This window comes from Typopeltis vanoorti, chromosome 21 (genome assembly GCF_054136105.1).
Source record: "Typopeltis vanoorti isolate ZY-2024b chromosome 21, IOZ_Tvanoo_1.0, whole genome shotgun sequence".
Classification (NCBI taxonomy): Eukaryota; Metazoa; Arthropoda; class Arachnida; order Uropygi; family Thelyphonidae; genus Typopeltis; species Typopeltis vanoorti.
Window position 1 is genome coordinate 97,429,696 of NC_143569.1, and position 25,420 is coordinate 97,455,115.

General features: G+C 37.5%; 1 protein-coding gene across 1 annotated transcript in view; it reads left to right on the forward strand.

Moving 5' to 3' along the window:
* Positions 1–25,420, forward strand: part of LOC150095132 (apolipoprotein B-100-like) — a 297,535-nt gene that overhangs the window by 183,522 nt on the left and 88,593 nt on the right. The window contains exons 12-13 of the mRNA XM_090411200.1: positions 10,212–10,346; positions 24,136–24,249. Coding sequence (XP_090267326.1) covers positions 10,212–10,346; positions 24,136–24,249 — 249 coding nt within the window. The remainder of the gene's footprint in view (positions 1–10,211; positions 10,347–24,135; positions 24,250–25,420) is intronic.

Sequence of the window (25,420 nt, forward strand, 5' to 3'; positions counted from 1 at the left end):
ATAGTTTCAGGACTTTACAAGCATAGTTATGAGGATCGGCTGAGAGAATGTGGACTGCAGAGTTTGGTGGATAGAAGAAGGAGAGGTGATATGATTGAGACTTTTAAACTGTTGAGAGGTCGTTACAGGATTGACACTGGGGAGTTCTTTCGCTTGGTTGAACAGTAGGAAGGAGTGAAGAAAAGAGCCCATCCCTGGAAGTTACGAAAGGAAACTGTGAGCAAGAGGGTGAGGAGTGGTTTTTTTGCGGGGAGGGTGGTTGAACCGTGGAATGCATTGCCTGATGGAGTGGTGAGAATGAAAACGGTCAATGAGTTTAAGGAGTGGTATGATAGACTTTGTGTTTCTTAGGGGGACCCCCCCCAATGGGTCTTGACAGACTTTATGTTCTTAGAAAGGACCTCCCACTATGAGTTTTTTCACTCCATGGAGGCCTGAATAATAATTATTATTATTATTATTATGTGTTACAAATAGTCTCATCTATTTGTAATGCATAATAATGGCAGTTCTTAACTCTTTCGATTAACTGAGATTCTATATCACCTGCCATATCATTAATTCTGCAGCTGACAGTGTTCTTTGAAAGAGGAATTAAATCAACTTCTTTTAGTAACTTGTTGCCAAACATCGTTTTTACCACATCTTTTATAGCTGGAAGTAGCAAATTAGCAATAGAATGAGGTTTTCCTGTTTTTGCTATGCGCAAACTTAAGAGATAGAATGCTTCCTATTCTATCTCTTATTAATGGAACCCATGTCCAAAACTATATCTTGGCCATGAATTAATGTCCCTAAGTGTCGGTGATAAATTTCAGTTGGCTTATTTTTTACATCACAATGTTTAGTTTCTAAATGTCGTTGGAGTTTTGCAGGTCGAACGAGTGCAGGTTTCAGACACTCGTTAGACAATAATTCATAACATAAAACACATTGAGGTTTCTGTTCACTTTCATCTTTACACCAAGTAAACCCGAATTTCAAATATGAACCGTTATATTTCCTACTGTATTTTGCTTTCAACTGCTTGTTTCTTCTTCTTTAATAATATCAGATTTTCTCGCTGTTACAAGACTTGTATCACAATTAGAATTAGTATCACCTGTTTCATTTGCCCTTCTTTTCAAAGCCCTAGTTCTAAGCCACTTTTCCATTATTAAAAAAATGTTTCCGAAAAATATATAAATATATAATACTGGGGTTAACTCAGGACACACTTTGTCCAGGTATCACTTAGCACTTCTAAAGATTTGGGGGGGGGGGGAGTATTGTTGATGATAGCTGATGAGCTGCAGCCAAGGAGAATAGAAGTTGAATTACAGGATAGAGAAAAGAGCACATTTGAGGCCATTTGGTGTGAGATTGTGGCTAGCAGAACTAAATATACAATTGGGTGCTGTTATAGACCAGGTGATGGAAAAGATGGTGGAGATAGTATACATAAGCAAATAGAAGAAATGAGTGGAAGGAGGGTAATTATTATGGGAGATTTCAACTATGGTCGCATTGATTGGAGTGAGGAGAGGGCACACGGGAGGAAGGAATTGGATTTTATGCGATTATTAAGGGATAACTATCTGCGACAGCATGTAATGGAAAATACTAGGGGTCAAAGAGTGCTTGATCTAGTAATTGCATCTGAGGATTTGGCTGTAACAAATATGACCACATTGCCACCAATTGGTGAGAGTGATCGTAGGCTCTTGACTTGGAAGGTGGCTAAAGATGTGGAATTTACAATTAAGACATGGTACATATGGAATTATCGGGCTGGTAAGCATTACAAGCTTAGGAGTCTGATTAGTTCAGTGTCATGGCATGTACAACTGCAAGAGCTAGAAGTTGATAGTGCACGGGAGGCAGTTAAGAAGTGTTTGCATGAAGCAATGGCTGACTGTATACCTAGAGTCCGAATAATAAATCAAGTAGGGCTTAAATGGATGAATAACACCATTAAGCTTGAGCTGCAAAAAAAGAAACAACTATGGAGGGAATTTAAAGAGAAAGGTGACCGGCAGGCACATGAACAGTATAAAGCGCAGGCCAGAAGGGTAACGAGTGTGGTAAGAAAAGCAAAAAAGGATTACGAAAGAACATTGGCCATGCAGGCTAAAGAGAATCGTAAACAGTTTTTTCGGTATGTTGCAAGTAAAAGAAAAAATGTATATAGCAGAATGATTTTAAAGAATCTCTCAGGGGACCCTGTAACCGCTAGAGAGCGCATCCCCTGGGTGGCGGATAGGGGAGCCCACCATGTGTGTGTGTGTGTACATGTGCGTGCATGTGTGTGTATTTATATATATATATATATATATATATATGGTGGGGTGGTCTGAATATACTGAATAAGGACTCGTGGACCAACAGGACCATAAGGGGCAATCATCTTGATTGTAAGGGAAGCAGCACTCCCATGGACCCCTAGCTTGATCTATACTCTACTTCTACTTTGAGGAAGACCCACTTACTTTAATCTTTCCTATAAGGCCTTATCAGCCAATTCTTCTTACTTTATGACCCTTGTGCTATTAGAGTACTCGAGGGCCATGGGGTCTTTTCATTTCTGGCCTTACAACTATGTCCTCTCTATAAACCTTACTATATTTCTTCTATAATCTACCCTTTCTCATTCAATATACCCTATTCCTCCTATGGGTTTAAATTCGGAAGAAGGCGAGTTCAGAAGCCTTAAGGTAGCAGCCCTACCACTGAACTATTCCATCGTCAGGCTAGTCCCCTGACATGGAGAACATAACCATACTTGTAAGCTGACAGAAAAAGATAATCGGATTGAATCTATGGGAAACGACCCTGGAATGGAAAAGGGAAAACGAAAATGGAAACGACAACATATAATACACATAGCAAACTGGAATGTAAGAGGAATAGCATATAAAGAAATAGAATTAGACCAGTTATTAAATGAAAGAAATTTTAAGAATGCAGTAATCACTGAAACAAAAAAGAAATTAAAAGGAACTATGAGAACTGAAAATTTTAATGTGATATACAGTGGAGTCGACAGAGACCAAAGAGCACAAGCAGGAGTCATGATTTGGATTCATAACTCCCTTTCAAAACAGTTAAAACATTATAAATTATGGAATGAAAGAATAATAGAAGCTAGAATAAAAATAGATAGAGGCTATTTAACAATAATTGGTTTATATGCCCCAGAAAAAGGAAGAGAACAGGATAATATTGATTTTTATAATCAGCTACAAAACATATATAATAAAATAAATAAAAATGATTACATAATTTTAGCAGGAGACTTAAATGCAAGAATTGGAAACACGAAAATTAATAATAATATAGGAATACATGGAGAACACACTCTAAACAGAAATGGTAAAAAATTGATTGACTTTGTAGTTTATAATAACCTAAAAATAATGAATTCCTTCTATAAACATAAAGACATATAAATATACTTGGGCAGCAAGAGGATGGAAATCAATATTAGATTACTTCATATTAAATGAAAAGACATCAAAATTTTTGCTAGATGTTAGAGTTCACAGAGGATATGAAATAAGCAGTGACCACTTCCTTGTTAAAATAAAATTAAGATTACAACCTAAATGGCTACAAGTAACAAGAACAGAAAGAAAAATTGAAACATTTGTTTATAAAATTAGACTATTGAATGACACAAATGTACAATGGCTATATGAACAAAGAATTAATCAGTATCTAGATAAAATAAAGCAAAATGAAGAAATAGAAATAGAATGGCTTAATATAAAAACAATACTAAATGCAGCAGCAAATGAAAGCTTAGGAAAGACCAAAAAATTCAATAAAAGAAAAAAACTGAAGATCTGGGATGATACAATCAAAGAAATAATCAAAAAGAAAAAAGAAGCCTATCACAAATGGTTAAGCAGTAAAAGATTAGAAGATGAAATAGAATATAAAAGAATAAGAGCCATAGCTAAAAGAGAAGTCAGAAAAAGACATAGAGAATCATGGAATAAATTTGTTTCTAATTTAGAACATGATTTATATAAAATAAGACCCAATGTATATAAGATTTTGAAACACCTAAATGCAGATACCAAAGAAAACATAAAATTAAACACTGAATTGAAATTAGAAGAATTTCTAAATTACTACACAGAACTGTGGACAGACAAATATTTTAAAAAAGACAATTGGCAAACAATTAATGAAAATGAAAAGGAATTAACTGAAGAAGAATTAGAAATCAGCCTGAAAGAAACAAGAAACGGAAAATCACCTGGAGAAGATAAGCTAGGTTCAGAACTATATAAATACGCAGGAACAAGATTCAAAGAAAGACTCTTATTATTTTTAAATAAAATTTACTCAACTGGTATCCCCCCAATAGAATGGAAAAAAGCAATTGTGATTCCTATCTTTAAGAAAGGTAATAGAGATGACCCTAAAAACTATAGAGGTATCAGTATACTAAATTCATGTTACAAAATATATAGCAGAATCTTAAATAACAAACTAATGAAATATTCCGAAAACTTTATTCTAGCAGTACAAAATGGATTTAGAAAAGGACTAGGAATAATTAAGTATATATGCGTAATTGTTTAAGTAAGAGCGGCTGTAAACGTTGTACGCTACCGATATTATTAGTGTGGGGTTTTTTTCTTGCTTAAACTAAATACGAAAACGTTAATATTAGACCTAGTAACCTGCAGAGAAAAAAAAAAAAAAGGCAGTGGCATTGTCATTCCATGATTTTAATTTGGATTTCAGTCGGTTCGTTAAGTGTGAGGTCTGTTATATGTATTTCTTCGATTACATAAATCATTTGTGGATGTTTAGTGGGATGGAAGAAGGGTGTGTGCGAAATGTGACCTGAACGAGGAATTGATGAATGCGAATATGAAGTTGATGACAGAAAGTGCTAGTACCGATTGTGTCGCGAGTGCACGTTTGAAAGAGACTAGTGGAGTGCCTCAGGGATCTGTTTTAGGGCCATTACTATTTAACTTGTATATTAATGATATTGGCGAAGATTTGGATGGAGATATTCAGTTGTTTGCAGATGATGCAAAGTTGGGATGAACCATAAAGAGTAGTGAAGATGTTGTGGCCTTGCAAGAAGACTTGAATAAATTGAGTGATTGGGCAAGCAAATGGGGATGTGAGTTCAATGTTGCAAAATGTAACGTTTTAAAATTTGGAAAACAAAGATGGGATGCAGAATTTATGCTTGGTGAGAATATATTGTTGGAAGTAGGGAGATTCTTGTTCCATTGTATAAGGCTTTGATTAGGCCACACATGGACTATTTTGCCCAGATTTGGTCACCTGGTTTTCAGAAGGATGAAGAGATGTTGGAAAGGGTCCAAAGGCGACTGACTAAGGTAGTTTCTGACCTCTGGAATGTCGAGTATGAGGAAAGATTGAAAAGATGTAATTTGCAGAGTCTAGTGGAGAGAAGGAAGAGGGGAGATATGATAGAGACCTACAAGTTGGTAAGGGATTGTTATAGGATCAATGGTGGAGACGTTCTACAGAGAATAGTGGGAGATCAGGGGAGAACCAGAGGTCATCCTTGGAAACTGTATAAAGAGGGTGTGAGTAGGGGAGTGAGAGGCAGGTTTTTTTCGTGCAGAGTTGTGAATGATTGGAATGCCTTGCCTGAGAGTGTGGTGTCTGCAAGGAGTTTGAATGTGTTTAAGACCCGGTATGATGAGATGTGTGTGAGATAAAAGGACCTCCTAGATGAGTCTTTGACTCCATGAGGTCTTGTTTAATAATAATAATAATAATAATAATGTATAGACCCAGCCTTCTGCCTAAAATCAATGATAGAGAAAAGAAGAGAATATAATTTAGAAACACATATTGCATTTATTGACTTTGAAAAAGCATTTGACAAAGTTAAAAGAAACATATTATTTAACATATTAAAAGAAAGACAAATACCAAATAATATCCTAAGAGCTGTCACAAGTATATATGGAAATAATCAAATACAAATAAGATTAAATCACGAGCTATCATATACAAGAGAGATAAACCAAGGAGTCCGACAGGGATGTCCCCTCTCAGCAACTCTTTTTAATATCTACTTAAATGAAATAATAATAAACTGGAGTAAAAATTTACATCAAGGAATTAAACTTTCACCTACAGTTAACTTAAAAACTCTCCTCTTTGCAGACGACCAAATAATAATTACAAATTCTGAAGATGACTTACAGAAAGCTATTTTAAATCTAAATGAGATATCCAAAGATTATGGTATGATAATATCAACGGAAAAAATCAAAAACTATGGCCATTAAAGGACAAGATCCAGCAAGAACTAAAATAGTATTAGATAACAAGATCTTAGAACAGGTGAATTCATTTAACTACCTAGGATGTATGATCACTTATGAAAATGAAAAAGATATAAACATAAAAATTGCAAAATATTTAAAAATAACAGGAGTAATTAACTCTATATTTAAACCAAACCTAGTTCAAAAACAAACCAGGCTAAATGTATACAATACAATACAATTGGCCCTACCGGTCTTAATGTATGGAAGCGAAATCTGGACAATAAAACAAAAAGACAAACAAAGATTAACAACAGCAGAAATGAAGTTTATGAGAAAAACTGCAAAGTATACCCTATTTGATCACAAAAGAAATGATGAGGATATTATGAAAGAATTAAACCAAGAACCAGTAATTGAAAAAATTATAAAATATATACATAAATGGATGGAACACGTTCAAAGAATGAAAACAGAAAGATTACCAAAACAAGCCTAAAAGTACAAGCCATTAGGAAAAAGAAAACCAGGACGTCCTCTTAAACAATTCAACGATGACTTCTAAGGCCGGAACAGGCCATACTAGGCCTAAATCCTTGATACGTATGATGATGATTTTAAAGAATGCCGATGGTAGGGAGGTAACTGAATCAGTTAATATAGTTGAATTACTGAGTGAGCACTTTGCAAGAATATATCATCCAGGTGATGACATTGCAGAAATGAATGAACCAATAGATTATATGAAAATTGTGGTGAACGAAGTGGAGGTGAGTAGTCTATTGCATAACCTCAATGTCAATACATCTGTGGGATTGGATGGTATACCAGCTCGTGTTGTACGAGAAGCAGCTAAACAATTGTCAGTACCCTTGACCATTTTGTTTAATTTGAGTTTCGGATCTGGGTTAGTCCTGAGGGGGTGGAAAGAGGGGAAAATAGTTCCACTGCATAAAGGTGATTCCAAGACTGCTGTAGTAAATTACCGACCGATTAGCATATCAGGAATCATTGTCAAGGTCTTAGAGAAATTAGTCAAGAAAAGAATACAGGATTGGATAGATGAAAATGGGATATTGTATGAGGGACAACATGGATTTGTGAAGGGTAGATCATGCCTCAGTAACTTGCTCACGTTTTATAACACAGTGACGGCTGAACTGGATAAGGGTAATGGGTTTACAGTGATTCTACTGGACCTTGCAAAGGCCTTTGACAGGATACCACATGGAACTCTAATCAGTAAACTGGAGCAGATTGGGATGGATATAGGGTTGGTGAGAAGGATAGGAGGGTGGTTGATGGAGAGATACCAGAGAGTGGTTCATTCAGGAGTTGAGTTTGTGACTAGTGGTGTGCTGCAGGGCTCTGTTCTTGGACCACTACTTTTCAATTTGTTCATCAATGAAATAGGAAAGGATCTGAGAGGAAGTGTTCACTTGTTTGCTGATGATGCAAAGTTGGGTAGAGCAATTTTGAGTGCACAGGATGTCAAAATGTTACAGGGTGATTTGGATAGTTTGGAGGACTGGGCTAGGGAAAATGGATGTCAATTTAATGTGGCAAAGTGTAAGGTTATGCATTTTGGGGTGAAAAGAATAGCAGCAGTATATCACATTGGTGGAACTGTACTCCAGGAGATTGATGAGGCCTGGGATTTGGGAGTGTTGGTGGATAGGGAATTGAAGTTTAGGAGGCACATTGCAAAAGTGGCTAAATCAGCTCATCAAATCACATGGCTTCTGAAAAATACTTTAACAAGCAGAGACAAACAAGTTATTGTTCCTCTGTATCGAGCCGTGATAAGACCCCATCTAGACTACTGTGCCCAGATATGGCACCAGGGTTTCTTCTTGATGGGGAGTAGGTGGAGAGGATCCAGAGACGAGTGACCAAGATGATAGCAGGTCTGTGGAATGAACCTAATGATGATGAGAACAGGTTGGAAATTTATGGGTTGCAAAAATTGGTCGATAGACGGAAAAGGGGTGATATGATTGCGACTTTCAAATTACTGAAGGGTTTCTATAAGATTAATCCAGAAGATATTTTTGAGAATAGGGCTGGTGGTGGGAGGAGTAGGGGCCATACATGGAAGCTGGGCAAGAATGTGGTTAGCAGGGGTGTTAGAGCTAGGTTTTTTACTTGGAGAGTAGTGAATGAGTGGAATAAGCTGCCAGAGGCTGTTGTGGGTGCTGCGCCTGTGAATGAGTTCAAGGCGAGGTATGATAGATACTGTGTGAATGTCAAACAGTTGTTCTTGACATGATGTTAGGGCCTCCCTCAATGAGTCTGTAGACTCCTTGGAGTTGCCCAGAATAATAATAATAATATACTGAGCCTTGGTTGAAGGAGGGAATCTTCAATAATAAAAAATCAATAAACCACAGGCCATTGGTTGAAATGGGATAACACATGTTCACTTCAAATCTGACAAATCAGCAAGGGAAGTCAGAAGCAATAAAACTATATTGTTGTTCACTTCACCCCTATTTTATTATTGTCATTCTGCCGCTACAAATTTAGCGGCACAATGACGAATAATAAAAAAGGGTGAAGTGAACAACAATATAGTTTTATTGCTTCTGCCTTTGAACATTCTGATGATATTTTTTTTTTAAGTCTCCGTTTGATTTCAATAATTTTTACTTATGCAATTTTAACTTGTTTAGATAATTAAAAAATATATATTTATTTAATTATTTAAGTCTGCCTGCAGACCACCTGTTCCCATCGTCGCAGACCACAGGTTGAGAAACACTGCTCTAGAGTACTGTTTTCCGCTTGTCAATTGTTCAGTTCACATTCTATTTGCACCAGGCAGGATGAGCCACCTTTTTCGTTGTTGTGATGTTCACATGCAATTTTAGCTTGTTCAGATAATTAAAAAAATATATATATATTTATTTAATTATTTAAGTCTGCCTGCAGACTTAATTATTGCCTGCAGACCCCCTGTCCCATCGTCGCAGACCACAGGTTGAGAAACACTGCCCTAGTGTACTATTTTCCACTTGTCAATTGTTCAGTTCACACTGTTTGCACCTGACAAGACGAGCTGCCATTTTCGTTTTTGTGATGTTCATCTTGTGTGCTGGCACTCCTCCATGGAAACCCAGTAAATCAAGTTCTTTTCATCCAGTACTAGTTCCCTGGAATTTATCACAGATGATCTGTGTCGATTATAGCCAGTTTTTGCATGCCACCCATTTTAACACCTGCCTTTCCCTGTCAATCATTTTCAGCTGCCGTCCTGGGTGTTTTCCTGCACTAGTGATGCTAGAACATCTCCATTTATTGATTGCATCACCAACTGTTGATTTTGGATGCTCCAGTTGAGCGGCAATGCCATGTTTGGACATGAATATTCCACCAATGTGACAGCACATGATTGCACCACTCTCAAAGTCACTTAGTTCACATCATGTTGCCATACTACCTGTATTCAACAGCTATGATGAAATATGGCTTCCTATTATCTGTATGCCAGTTTTTATGTTAACAAATCTGGACTGTTCCATAACTTCAAATAACAGTGGTGTCCAGACAGTTATTAGTAGATAGTGTATATATATATATATATATATATATATATATATATATATATATATATATATATATATTTGAAAGAAAAAAACAATGTATATATAGTTTTTTTTTTATTTCTTAAATTTGCAAAAATAGTTACTGAAGCTGCAGAGTGACAGAGAGAGATTTAGTACATTGGTTCCTAGAGAAAGATTAGAATAATGGATTGATTGTATATATATATCTTTATTTTTTTTTATTTTGCAAAACTATTTATTCTTTCACACACATTATTCTCTGTTACTTTTTGAATTTTGCTAATAAGTCATTTCATTTGTAAGCACCAACTTCCATTTATAAAAGTACCTCTCATCTTTATAGTTAAACGACTTTTTGAATTTTACTAATAAATTATTTAATTTGTAGGCACCGACACCAATTTATAGAACTGCCAGTCATCTTTCCAGTTACTTAGGCACAAAGTGTGATCCTGAAAATGAACTTTACAGTAAATTCAACACTGATGATGAAAAGTTTAATGCTATGCTGATTGCTCTCAAAGTAGGTTAACCTATTTGCTCTAATATATATGTAAAGTAGTATAGTGTAATGCTCATGCTGAAGTAAAATTCAGTTGTTAACTTTTAAGACTGGTTGTGGAAATTATTTTTATTATTATTAACATCAGATCTCCATGGAGGTGTGATGACCTTTTTTTTTCCAGGAGATCCACACTCTCACATGCAGAAAGATCATCGAACCTTGCCTTAAACCCATTCATAGTTTCTGTACTCAAAGTACCTTCAGACAATTCATTCCACATGCCAGTCACTTTCCTTGCAAAGAACCTTTTTCTCACTCCCCTGCTTATACCCTACCTATACAGCATCCAGGGAGGATGGCCACTTGTTCTATCCAAGTCTCCTTCTAATCTCTGAAAAATTTCCCCACATTAATCTGGTTACAATTTCTCACTAATTTGTAGTAAGAAATTGTTACCAATTTCAGTCATATCCTCTCTCCATCTATTCACAAGGCTCTGCAAGCTGCATTCTCTTGATATCTCCTCTTATTCCACATTCGATAGAACGGACATGGACTTAGTGAGCTTTCTCTAGATCCGTTTTGAAATTCAGGCGACTAAATCTATGCATAGTAGTTCATATGAAGTCTGATCAAGGCCTTATACAAGGGGATCATAACATCTTTGCTTCAGCATGCCATTGTCCTCCTCATTCTTGCATTAATCTGTTGATATTCTGATAATTTCAGCAATGTGACTAGATTTATACCTCACTTCTGCTTGAAATTGTTATAGTATGCCTATTCTGTTATATTTTTAATTTGTATTTCTTGTTTTTTAATATTTTTATTTGTTTGTATTTTCAAATATTTTTTTATGGCTGATTAAGTCTTTCCTGATTTATGCTTACATTTAGATATTCAAAATCATATTTGATGGAATAAGTTAGTTGATCCTTATCCTGAAGTGTCCTATATTTATATATTACGTATGTTCTTCTGGCTGGTTTACCTGTTTTGTGGGATGAAAAACTTAGTTCCAGGAGAAAAAATTCTCCACCTCCATATGAGACTGACTGATTCACCATATTTGATTAAAAACACATGATAAGGTTTCTCACATCATAGACTGGATTCAAACTCAGGGGCTTATCTAAACAACTGAGCTACAGAGGCTCAGATTTAATCCTGATTTATGCTAATGTGTAGACCCACACTTCACTGTGCAGGCATTCAAAACTGAAAATCCCATGGAATAGGTTGGTCAATCCTTATTCTAGGAGTGTACTATGTCTGTAAATGTGTGTGTTCATGGGGCTGGTTTGCCTGTTCTCAGGAACAAAGACCTGAGTTTCCGGTGAAAAAAACCCTCTACCTCCACATGAGACCAGCTAACTCACCTTTAGTTGAAAGAGACCAGAAAGGTTCATCACATCATTGACAGGAATCATGCCCAGGTCTTTCCAACCAAAGGCTTCATCTATACTGACTGAGCTACGGAGGCTCTTCTTATTAAGTTACAGGACCAAATTGTGAAAAGTAGATGTCGGAGATATACCATGAATTTTATTGATCACCTTGGGCTTGTAACCATTCAGGGTGAGAGTATGACTGAGATAGCACTGTTCTTCATTTCTGTTAATTGACGTGATGAAAATATTATGCTCTATCTCATAATGTTTTAATCATGCTATCTTCTGTAATAGATGATGATGTAAAGCAGCATGTAAAATCTTCCAGTTGTGATAGGTTTTCGGTATAGTGAAGTGGTGAATTTTTTTTCTTTGTTTACTTCAGCAAAGCTATCAAAGAATGGTAAATTTTTGCAATTATTATTATTATTATTATTATTATTACGTAACACCTCTAAGGAGTCCAAGGACTCATCAAGGGAGGGCACCCACTCCACAATTCTCTGTCCCCACCATCTACACCAATGACATCTACTGCCCACCACCACCACTACTATTTTCACAGACATTCACAAACATCCATGCCCACGGTGGGATTCAAACCCACAGCCTTTTGGCTGGAGAGCAGATACGCTAACCACTCAGCCAACAGACCAATCTTCCACTTCAATAGTGAATTTTATGTTGGGATGGCAGATGTTCAGATAATCTTTAAAATGAATTGTCATCCATTGTTCCTGGCCAAACAATGAAAATATCATCAGTGCAGTGTGACCAAGTTTTTAGTTTCTTGTGATAGTTTTAAAAGTGTTTGTTTCGAAATTTTTCATAACGAAGTTGGCTAGGATTGGAGATAGAGAGAACCCACAAGTCATTCTCTTTGTATCCAATATTTGTTCTGAAATATGAAGAAAATGATTTCCATACAGCGTTTGACTATTCTGACTGTGTCTGGTGGACAAAAGGTTTTGAAGCACATCCACAGTATCATCCCTACATTCATTGGTGAAAAGACTGACTATATTTAAACTTGCTAGAATATCTGTAGGTTCTATATTTAAATCTTTTACCATCTCATGAAATACAAGCTATTCTTCACATATGATCCTGACTTTGCTATGTGTGGAGCTACCAGATTTGACAGATACTTTGTCAAGTTTGAGGTCATGGAATCTCTCTACAACTGGCCATAACAGAATATCTTTGTTGTGTATTTTTGGTGCTCCATAAATTCTTGGGACTAACAGATAATAGATTCTTTTAAATTCTTCCAGCCAATTAAGTAACTTTTTTTATTCAAGTCATTAGTTTTATTATGTGTATGTCATGTGGGATCCCAGGCTAAGGCTAAGTAGGTGTTGGAATCTTCTAATAGGGTGTTTATTTTTCTTACTTTCATCTGTATTCATAACCACTGTTGCAATTCCTTTATCTTCTCTAACTATTACTATGTTTTTATCTCATCATAATTCTTTAAGAGCTGTTAACTCTAATTTTGGTATGTTTCTAGGTGGTAATTTAGTTTTGAGTAATAGCTGAAGTTTAGATGTGGATGAGGTCTGCAGAGTCTCTTAGCATATTTCCTTTTCTATGTGCACTATAATGTCCACTTTTGGAATGTTCTCTGGGAGATAAGGCAAAATCAAAACCTCTCACTAAGAGATTCTTTTAGGTGCCACACAAGACTTGGGAAAAAGATTAATGAAAATGTTTGAGTGGTATAGATGGTTTTTCTTTTTTTATTTAAGCCTGTTAAATTTTTTAATCAAATTAAATTTCTTTTTATTGGAAATAGCTACAGCTTTGTTGTATGTCTGCCTATAATACATCATCAGTCTGCCAGTAGTAACGTTGTTTATATAGTGTGTACAGGAATGTATCATGATCTAACTCTGAAAATGCTAATATAATGACTGAGACATCTCCAAAGATCATTCCAAACATACTATTGAACAGGTTCTTTGATATATCCATAAAGAAAGAACACTATCAAAAAAAAACAAAGATTCTTCAAAGAATGTGTTAATTGGAAGAATGAAGAGCAAGCAACAGTAGGTAGCTTGCAGAGGGGATTAGATGCACTGAAAGAGGAAGTGGAATGTCTTGGGAATGAAATTAGAAGTGTGAAAGAAGAGATTAAGTGACTGGAAATGACAAATACAAAGAGAATCAGAGTAGGAGTGAGAGAGTTATGGGAATGATAGAAGAGGAGAGAATAAGAGAACCAGTAAAAGAGAGGGAATGAGAAAAATGCAAGAGACTGCTGGAACCAGGGATGAAGAAATGCCAGGACAACAGGTAAGTAGGGAAAGAAAGAAAGTGTTAGAGGAGAAAGAGTAAGGGAGTACAGGTGAGCAAGGAAGAAACAGAGTGGTAAGAGGTTCTTCCATAGGTGGTTGTGATGGTAGACTGGAAGTGGCTTCCACAGCAGATGTTGTTGTTGCTATGGGGGAAATGGTTTCTTCTGATGTTGGCTGAAAACTAAAAAGTCTTCTTCCCACTGGTGTTGGGCAGCTCTGGAAATTCACTGGCATCTCTTACAGGCTGCAGGTTAAGAGGCTCTATTAGCGCCCCTGCTCGCTCTGCAAATGTGCACATAGGACATGATGTTATTTTATGTTCAGTGCTGGAACACTTTCGGTAGGGGTGTGGGCACTGGCTGAAAATGTGCTGAAGCACTTGGTTCGGGGGTAATCACTTCCCAGATATTCTATCAGCCACATTGCAAGCACTGTCTCTGCTCTCCGGGATAATTCACCATGACACGCAACGTGCCTACGGTGACGAGGTTGGGCACTGGTTGTCACATGTCAATCGTGAAGGTCACTTCACTGGAGTACCAAGCAGGGTCTCGTCCTTGGAGATGCTCTTCTTGATGTTACTCACTTTTCCCCACTTGTTAAATGCTTGTATTAGCATGTAGTCTCCGGCCTCAAGATATTCCATGGGAAACGCTCGATCTTAAGTTGTCGCACATGTGATCCCACTGTGGTTGGGATCACCTACTTTCCCTGGACAGAGAAACCTTCTAAAAGCTTGTCTGTCAATGCCATTTTTTACTACAATGAAATATCATCCTCCACCGTAGGGAGTGAAGGAGTAGATATTATTAATTCCTATTAGCTCCTTGAGGGTTTGGTGAGTACTCTGGGTTCCTCCAACCCTGGAATCTCCACTCCTAATGTCCTGGTCTTGGGGGGGGGAGATCATTTTGCTCATCTTGCTTGTCTCTGCATCTAAAAAAAAAGGAAAAATAATTAACGAGTCTTCCGACTCAGATATCCCGTAGTGCGTAAAAATGCACTACCAGCGGTTAATAACGTTAGTATAAAAAATACAAACAACAAAATTAATATAATAATGTTAGTAATAAAATGCAAAAAAAAGCAAACACTAGTGGAACATGAATAGAGAAAAAGAAATCCTTTTGTATTCCAGGACATCTCACATAGCAGAGTGAAAGTAAAGAAAGCCCATCATCGGCCTATTTAAAAAAAAAAAAAAAGGGTGTGGCTGGAGCACAGCCGGAGGGGTTTTACATGAATACGTCACGCTAACAGATTGTATATGTGTTGGGAAGTGTAAATAAATGAAAACAAGTTTAATAATCGATTATAATTTTATTTATCATGGGTCTGTGGTAAGGTCTATGGCTACTTATTGGTGATCGGAATGCAAAAGTGGGAGAGACTGAGGAACAAGGAATAACAGGTCGTTTTGGTTTAGGTATCCGTAACACTGCAGGGAAGAGACTAGTTGAGTTTTGTGCAGAGAATTCTTTGTTTGTTGCTAACACCTGCTTTAAACAGCACAAAAGAAAATTGTACACATGGATATCACCTGATAGACAATACCGAAATCAAATTGACTATATACTTGGACAAAGAAGATGGAGAAGTGCAATTCAGTCTGTCAAGACTTTTTCAGGTGCAGACTGTGGAACAAACCGTGAGTTATTAGTGGCTACGATACATGTGAAATTACGGAAACTGAAAACAACACAAATGTCGATCAGATATGATCTTGGAAACATGCCAGCTAAATACAATATTAGCATACAGAACAGATTCAACATACTTTTGTGTGAAAGAGAACCAGATGAACTGAAGAAATTAAAGATATAATTAAAACAGAAGCAAAGAAGAATATTCCAACAGTTTGTAAGAAGAAGAATGCCAAATGGCTGTCAGAAGATGCCATCAAAACTGCTCAGGAAAGGAGGAAAATGAAGGCCACAGGAAACTTGCAGGAAGTACGACATTTCAATGCAGAGTTTCAACAACAAGCCAGAAGAAACAAGGAAAAATACTTTAACCAGGAGTGCCAACAAATAGAAGACCAAAACAAGAAAGGAAAAACAAGAGATCTTTTCAAAAAGATCAGAAAACTTACAGGGAAGTTTAGTGCCAAGGTGACAATATTGAAAAGTAAACACAAAGGATATCTTACAGAAGTTGCAGACATCAAAGAAAGATGGAAAGAGTATAAGAAGCTCTTTACAGAAAGGACTCCAAAATTACTGAGAAATTTGAAGAGCAGGGTTATACACAGGAGCCAGTACCACTGGAGAGTGAAGTGAGGTGGGCACTGCAACAGCTATCCAGTAAGAAAGCACCAGGAGCAGATGGAATTACCAACTGAGCTGCTCAAAGCTCTGGGAGAAGAGGCAGTAAAATTTTAACAACTCTATGTCAGTGAATTTGGATCACAACTACATTGCCTAGGGAATGGAAAAAATCAGTTTATGTACCTTTATTGAAGAAAGGCGATGCAAGAGAGTGCGAAAATTACAGAACTATAGCACTGATTTCTCATGCATAAAGTCTTACTTAAGATCATTCAGAAAAGACTGGAGCCATTCATGAAGAGAGAAATGCTAGATGAACAGGCAGGATTTCGAAAAGGCAGAGGAATAAGAGATCAAATCACCAATGTGAGATGGATGATAGAAAGAGCACAGGAATATCAAAAGAATGTCTACCTTTGTTTCCTTGACTATACTCGAAAAGAAAGCAATGACAAATTTAAGCAATCTTTAAAGATACAGATATTAACTTCGCAACAAAAATCGGAATCATGAAAGCAATGTATTCCCTGTGGTACTGTATGGATGTGAAAGTTGGACCCTGAGAAAGAGTGAAAGAAGGAAGATAGATGATCTACAGATTCAAAAATCTGTAGATCATGTGAAACTGTGGAATGTGTTAAGAACAATGGGAGTCTCAGAGCATTTCATTATTCTGCTGAGGAATCTTTATTATGAACAAGAAGCTACTGTCCGAACAGATCTTGGAGAAACTGAGTATTTCACAATGGGTAAAGGAGTGTGACAAGGATGTATTTTATCTCCATACCTGGTTAACTTGTATAGCGAATGCATTTTAAGAATGGCAGTGCTGGAGGAGTCTTCGGTTGGAGTTAAAATTGGTAGAAAAAATGTTAATAATTTGAAGTATGCAGATAATACCACCTTGCTAGCAGAATGCAAAGAAGATTTGGAGGAACTTATTATGAAAGTTAAAGAAGAAAGTGCTAAATATGGTCTTAGACTTAACCTCAAAAAGACAAAAAGTTAGGGCAACATGTGAACTTAATTTGAAGTAGATGGGGAGAAAATGAAAGCAGTTAACAATTTTGTGCTCCTAGGATCCTGAATTGATAAAGATGGATGGTTATTGTACTGAAGAAGTTAGAAGATTTTTACTCGGAAAGAAAGCAATGACAAATTTAAGCAAGATCTTTAAAGATACAGATATTAACTTCAAAACAAAAATCAGAATCGTGAAAGCAATGTATTCCCTAAGGTAGTGTATGGATGTGAAAGTTGGACCCTGAGAAAGAGTGAAAGAAGAAAGATAGATGCATTTGAATTATGGGTTTGGAGACACTTACTAAGAATACCATGGACTTCAAAGCAAACCAATAAATCAATGATAGACAGAATAAAGCCAAATTGCTCCCTCGAAGCTATGATCATCAAGCAAAAATTGTTATACTTCGGACATATTATGTGAGCAAATGACAGTCTCGAGAAGATGATGATGCCTGCTAAAGTTGATGGAAGCAGGAGAAGAGGAAGACCAAGAATTAGATGGGTGAATGGAGTTAAAGAAGCAACTGGAGTGCTTGGAAATTCTGAAAGACGTGGTCAGGTACAGATCTGAATGTATGTTCATAGGATCACCAGGTGTCGGAAACTACTCGATGGAACATAACAGCAAACAATGGTAAGAGAAGTAAGATACATACAAGTTTCTGGCAAAAGTCAAATCAGTACAAGTGTTACCTAGCATGATCGCCGTGGTCTGAACGTAGGTGAGATTAAACTCATATTCCATAAAGTCCTGCAGTGATCAGTTTTGTGACACATCGACATTGAAGTCACCAGTGATGATGATGGGTGTATGCAGGGCTGGCTCGATACCGGGAATTCTTTTCTTTATGCTTTTCAAGTATTGTAGCAGGGATCGATCAAGTCTGAAGCATTTCGACTAATTTAGATACACCGTTGCTCGTTACGTCGTCCAGGTGTACGCATCCCCCAAGAAATGCCACACAGGATAACTGCAGGGATGGTTAGTTTGCAGTATCCTGATAAGATGGAACATGGTATTGCTCAGGTATCTGATGTTGAGGATAGGGAGGCTGAAGCACCCCAGCTTCTCTGGAAGTTGAAGGATCTCGATGTCAACTTCCTGATGTAGACTGCTCCAGAAGAACTTTAGAGGTTTCCTGTACAGCTGGACTTCTTGATCGAGGGTGTTTATGCTAGCCCCAGCTCCACGGAGCCTTCCATGATATCCAGAGGGATAACACAGAAGGAAGAGTTTGCCATTGGGGCTGTACCATCAGGTACATCAACATCTACATTCCTTGAAGATTCAATATCAAGATTTAGATTCTTCTAGTCACTTGATACCTACATGCGTAATTGTTTATGTAAGAGCGGCTGTAAACGTTGTACGCACCAACGATATTATTATTGTGGGGGTTTTTTCTTGCCTAAACTAAATTACGAAATCATTATTATTAGACCTAGTAACCTGCAGAGAAAGAAAAAAAAATGGCGGCGGCATTGTGATTCCATGATTTTAATTTAGATTTCAGTCGTTTCGTTAAGTGTGAGATCTGTTATATGCATTCCTTCGATTACATAAATGATTGGTGGATGTTTAGTGCAGATGGAAGAAGGGTGTGTGCGAAGTGGGACCTGAACGAGGAACTGATGAATGCGAATATGAAATTGATGACAGAAAGTGCTAGTACCGATTCTGTCGCAAGTGCACGTTTGAAAGAGAGGCGAAAAAATGTTAAAAAATCATTTTTTTGGGGGTGGGTCGCAGATGTTGTGATGACCTCTTCATCTGTCACTTGAGCTGTTGGCTGTTCTCCCATTGGTGGTGGTGGTAGAGTGGAAGTCGCTGAGGAGAAAAGTTTCCTCAGCAGATGTTGTTGCTGGGGAGAAATGGTTTCTTCTACTGTTGTCGCTGCAGGATACTTTTTAATTTTAACCAGCAAGAAGAAAAATGTTTTCTTCTTGCTGGTGTTGTGAAATTCTGGAAATTCACTGGTGTCTCATTCAGGTTGCAAGTTCAGTAGTTTATTCGGCACCTCTGCTCGCTCTGCAAATGTGCGCAGAGGACAAGATGTTAATTTGTGCTCCATGCTGGAGCACTTTTGGCAGGGGTGTGGGCACTGGCTGGAAATATGCCTGATGTTGATGTGCAGTTGAAGCACTTGGCTCAGGGGCAGGCACTCCTGAGATGTTTGATGGAGCCACATTCCAAGCACTGTCTATGCACCCCAGGGTAATTAACCATGACATGTGATGTGCTGATGTTGACAAGATTTGGCACGGGGAGTTGCATGGTAAATGTTACCTTTCCAGAGTACTAAGCGGGGTCCTCCTTGGAGACACTGTTCTTGATGTTGCTCACTTTTCCCTACTTGCTAAAAGTTTGGTTGAACACGTCGTCTCTAGCTTCTAATTACTCCATTGGGAAGCGACCGATCTTCAATTGACGCACTTGTGACCCTGCCATGGTGGGGTCACCTGCTTCCCCTGGACAGGGAAACCCTCTAAAGGTTTGTCTCTCGATGCTACATTTTTCACAATTAAAAATCGTCCTCCATCATAGGGGGTGAAGGAGTAGATGTTTTGAACTCCTATTAGCTCTTTAAGAGTCTTGGTGAGTACTCTGGATCCTCCAACAGTGTCTCCACTACTGTTGTCTTAGTTCTCAGTGTGACGGGTATCATTTTACTCATATCTGGTCTCTGCATCTGTAAAAAAAAAAAAAAAAAAAAAAAAAAAAAAAAAAAAAAAAAAATTAAGAATTGTGCGACTGTAATATCCTGTAGTGCATAAAAACGCACTACCAGCGGTTAGTAATGTTAGTATTAGACAACAAGAACAAAATTAATATAATAATGTTAGTAGTTAAATGCACAAAAGCAAACCCTGGTGGAATACGAGTAGAGCAAAAGAAATCCTGCTGCACTATACGGCGTCTCATGTAACGACTGTCGAGAACTTCTATCCAAAAGTGTCAGTGGGAGCAGACCTAGAGGTGATGATACTAAGGTGGAAATAATGCAAAAGTCATATCACCATATACCAGTTGCGAAAAGGTGTTAACACCTTATTATTAAAATTCTCTGGATTAGAGATAGATGATGGAAGTTTTTGTAAGCAAACAAAGTTTGCGCCTGAAATATTTTCAGAACTGAGGCACCTCATGGTAAAGGTTGTATAAGTTCTGATCACTTGCCATGATATCCCATAATGCGAAGCACATATCCTTATGGGCAGGGGCGACTCGTCTATAGGGACCCCACCTATATTTGTATAACTAGCCCAATAATTGTAGTTTTAAAAAATATGTTTCTTGTAATTATTATTTTTTGATCTATTTCCAACACATTTTATTGTTTAATAAAAAAATTACTGTATTGTTGTAATATTGCCACAAAATGTAGTATTTTGTGGCAATATTGTATAATGCGACTTAGTATGGTCTCTGGGACCAGCCACGACTGGCCCTATTTTATATGTGTAGAACACAGGGCATGTATGAGGCAAGTGCACTAGCGATCATATTTGTTTACCGGGTGCAACGCTTATCTTGGGGCCAGTTTAGTCTGGCCCAGTCACTGTATTTTCGCGTACGTACATAGCGCGCAATCCTTTGATTGTGAAGCACATGCACTAGCGATCGTGTTTGTTTACCGGGCGCAATGCTTATCTTGGGGCCAGTTTAGTCTGACCCAGTCACTGCGTTTGTACATAAATAGTGGGTGATTCTTTCATTGTCTTATTATTTATAAGACAATGAAAGAATTGTTGATCTGTTTCATTGGTTTTTTTTAGTGTTTAATTATTATTGTCGTTTTTTGTTATAAATAATAGAAATAATAACTTTTTTGTTTTAACACTTGAAAAATGAAAACATTTTGCAGGGCGGCCAGCTGGAGTCGAACCAGCATCTTTGGATTTCCAGTTCATTGCTCTAGTACGTTGAGCTTCTTTTTTTTTTTTTTTTGCTCTAGTCTGTTTAGCTATGCCTGCAACTGCAAATCTTTCGAGTTTTCGTGTTATTAATACGTTGAGCTCGTATATGTTACGTCCTAACAATTCTAAAAAATTAATAGCTCAATGCACCAGTGGATTCTGACTAAACATTACTGTAATAGAAATAATAACTATAAATCAATAATAGAACCCACTATATAAATATAAAAAAATTACGTTGTTTTTGGTCCCTGGCCCCACCTGTTTCTATTGTCACCAGCCGCCACTGCTTATGGGTATGTATAATGTTACATTATGGGAAGGGACACTACCCTTCGAGAGGTAACCCTGCATTTAATACAGGGAAGCAGTCTGGGTCATGACCCCTCCCATAATGCATAGTATTATACATGTCTACAAGGAGATATCCCCACCAAGCATAAATTCTACATCCCATCTTTGTTGTATGCTTTGCATTATGGGATACTAAGGCAAGTGATGTGAAGTTTGTCCATTTTGCCATGAGTTGCCCCAGTCCTGAAGATACTTCAGGCACAAACTTTGATTGCTTACACTTGGATATAGGATTAAACCAAATATATAATTGGTAGCATAGCCAATTGAAAAATACTTCCAACTATCTCTGATGCAGAGAATTTTAATAATAAGGTGTTACCTTTTGGCAACTGGTATATGGTGATATGACTTTTGCATTACTTCCACCTTAGTATCACCACCTCTGGGTCTGGCTCCCACTGATGTGCTTTTGCACAGAAATGGTTGCTTTCCCTGGGGGGGGGGGGAGAAGGGGATATGAGCTTTGTTCTCTTAGGTTTCTTCCAAATCCAGTTCCCAGTGAAAGGAGCTTAGACTTCCGGAGGTTTGCCCTGAGAGAGCATTTTGAGTCTCCGGGGAAGGCGTTTTCTGGCCTTTGAGGGGCCTTGTTTGTGGATGCTTTTCCCTGGAATATGAGTGGTTCTGCTCCATGGTGGAGTGAGCCTGTCACTTAGTGGAGCCAACGCTGAGTTGGACAATTTCTCAGTCACTTGTAGGGAGTGATCTGGGGGATCGCCTAATTTTTAGAGACCACTTTACTTATGCATTGCGCAGAAGTGGTTGCTTTCTCTGAGATGTGAGAGGGTAGATTTCTCTGAGTGGGGCCACCACTGAGTTTATGGCTCTATCGGGATAGGTTTTTGCCTCTCTTTGAGTGGGGCCACTGTTGAGATTATGGCTCTGCTTGGTGGTGGGGTGAGCCTGTCACTGTGTGGAGTGCCGCTGAGTTGGGCAGTCCTTTTGTCACTTGTAGGGTCCTAGTCCTCCTGACTCTCTAATTTTTAGAAGGGTCTTTACTTAAACAGCACCTCAATATAGGTTGAAACCGGTCTGGGTAGTGATCCTTTCCATAATGCATAGCATTATACATACCCATAAGGATATGTGCTTGGCATTATGGGATACTAAGGCAAGTGATCAGAACTTGTACCACCTTTACCACGAGTTGCCACGGTCCTGAAAATATGTCAGGTGCAAACTTTGTTTGCTTACACTTGGTTTAATCTTTTATCCAGTGTAGGGTCAAAGGATACCAAATATGTAATTGGTATCCTTTCACCATCTCCCATGCATTCTTAACATCTCTCTCTTTCCCACTCCAATTTCTTATGTCCTAGCACTACTCTAAGCTGACTGCTCAATTTGTCATAATTACCTTGTTTGTAATTCCACATAGCCTTTCCTAACTGAAAATTCTGCATGTCTGCAACTCCAAGGTCAAGATGACAACATCACTTTCTCCAGGCAGAGGCAGCATTGCTCCATTAGTTACTGCGAATTCTCTGATGCTATGACTACATTTAGGAGTATAGAACTGTAAATCACCTCCACTACATGGGTAATGATCTCTTAGGAACTGTTTAAATTTAATTTCTTCTATATTTAGATTTCTGTATCTGAGGGATCTGCTTTAGGACAATTTCTGTTTAACCTGTATGTTAATGATATTGGGGAATATGTGAATGGAGATATTCAGTTGTTCACAGATGATGCAAATTTTGGATGAATTACTAGGAGTAGAGCAGATATGGCCTTACAAGAAGACTTGAATATACTGAATGAATGGGCACAGTTATGGGGATCCCAGGTCAATGTTGCAAAATTTAAGGTTTTATAATTTGAAAAACAAAGATGGGATGTAGAATTTATGCTTGGTGGGGATATATTGTTAGAGGTGGAGGAAATACAAAACCTTGGGATGATGGTGGATGATGAAATTTAGAGAGCATATTGCCAAAATTGTGAGGATAACATAACGAATTCTGGGAATGTTGCAGAAGACACTGACCTGTAGAAGTAAGAAGATTCTGGTTACACTGTATAAGGCCCTGATTAGGCCATATATGGACTACTGTGCACATATTTGGTCACCTGGTTTTCAAAAGGATGAAGAGATGTTGGAGAGGATTCAGAAGTGATTGACCAAAATAGTTTCTCATCTCTGGAATGTTGAATATGAAGAAAGATTAACATGATGTAATTTTCAGAGTCTAGTGGATAGGAAGAAGAGGGTGATATGAAAAAGATGCACAAGTTGGTAAGGGGTTGTGATAGGATTAATATTGATAAGGTTTTTCATAAAATTGTGGGAGATTGGGAGAGAAGAAGAAGAGGTCATCCTTGGAAACTGTATAAGGAAGGCATAAGCAGGAGAGTGAGAAGGTTTTTTGCATAGAAAGTTGTGAATGATTGGAATGCATTGGCTGAGAGTGCAGTGTCTGCAGAAAATTTGAATGCATTCAAGGTACAGTATGATGAGGCTTTGACTCCATGGGGGTCTTAGGATAATAATAATAATAATAATAGCAATAAACTTAATATTAAAATACCAATTTATTTATTTTTTTAGGCAATTGGAAATATGGGGAGTGCTTATCAGATAATTCCTAGAACACTTCAACAACTATATAACTGTGCCAGTAATCGAAATGTACCTTATTATATTAATGTGGCAGCAGTACAGGTAAGGTGTGCTTAATTATTATATATATTTATTTTTTAGTCATGAAATTTTCTGAAAACATCAAATCTAAAATACTCAAGTGTTGTACTTTATTCTTATTCATAAATTTCACAGACAAAATCCTCTGCTTATTGAGTATGCATGGATGAAAAATGCAAAGGTCAAAAGAAATGATTGTCTTGGTTGATACAAACGATTTGAGAGGTGAGAAGTATTCTATGAGGGAGGATGTAAAGGAGTTGTTAGAAGAAGCAAAACTGAAGAGCGAAAAGATGAAGATTATAAGTCTTCTACCATTCTATGATAGAGGTGAACTGAGGAGGGCATTGATAGCTAATGAGTCTACACATAGGTTGTGCATAAAGAATGATGGAGGATTTGTGAATCTATGGTCTGTATTTGACAAAAGAAGGCTTTGTACAATGCTGATGGACTGCATCAAAATGGTTTTGCCATTAGGTATCTAGAGAGAGCTTTGTTCACTGAGCATGATGAAGCACATATTCAGGAAAACTTAAGCAGTTAGGGTGGAAGTAGGTGACTTTGTGCAAAGGCACCCATGAGACGAGGGAGTGTGAAAATGACCAAGTATGAAATCTAGTCTCTCAAACAAAAATATTGAATAGGTTAGTCAATTTAGGAAGTAAAGGTAGGTGGGGAGCCTAAAGGGATCCTGCAGTTTTTATATACTAATGCCAGAAGTATCAGAAACAAAAGGGAGGAGTTTTTGACATTGGTTAGTACAACCTCGCTGAAATTTATAGGCATTAGTGAGACTTAGCTAACAGCAAATTATGTAGTTACAGAGATAGAATGTGAAGGAATTAGTATTTTCAGGGAAATAGAGAAGATGGATTGGGGGAGAAGTACTGCTGAAAATAGCAGATGAATTACAGCCAAAAATAATAGGAGATTGGCCAGAGGATGGTTGTTCATTTGAAGCAGTCAGGTGTGAGATTAAGGTCCGTAAGACAAAATATACAGTTGGTTGTTGCTATAGGCCAGGGAGTTCCTTCCACAAATGATCTGGAAGACATGCATCTCCAAATTAGTACAGGAGTGATTATTATGGGGAACTTCAACTATGGATATATAGACTGGAATAAAGAAAGATCACATGTCAGGAAGAAAATAGAATTTATACACCTACTAAGAGATAATTACTTAAGGC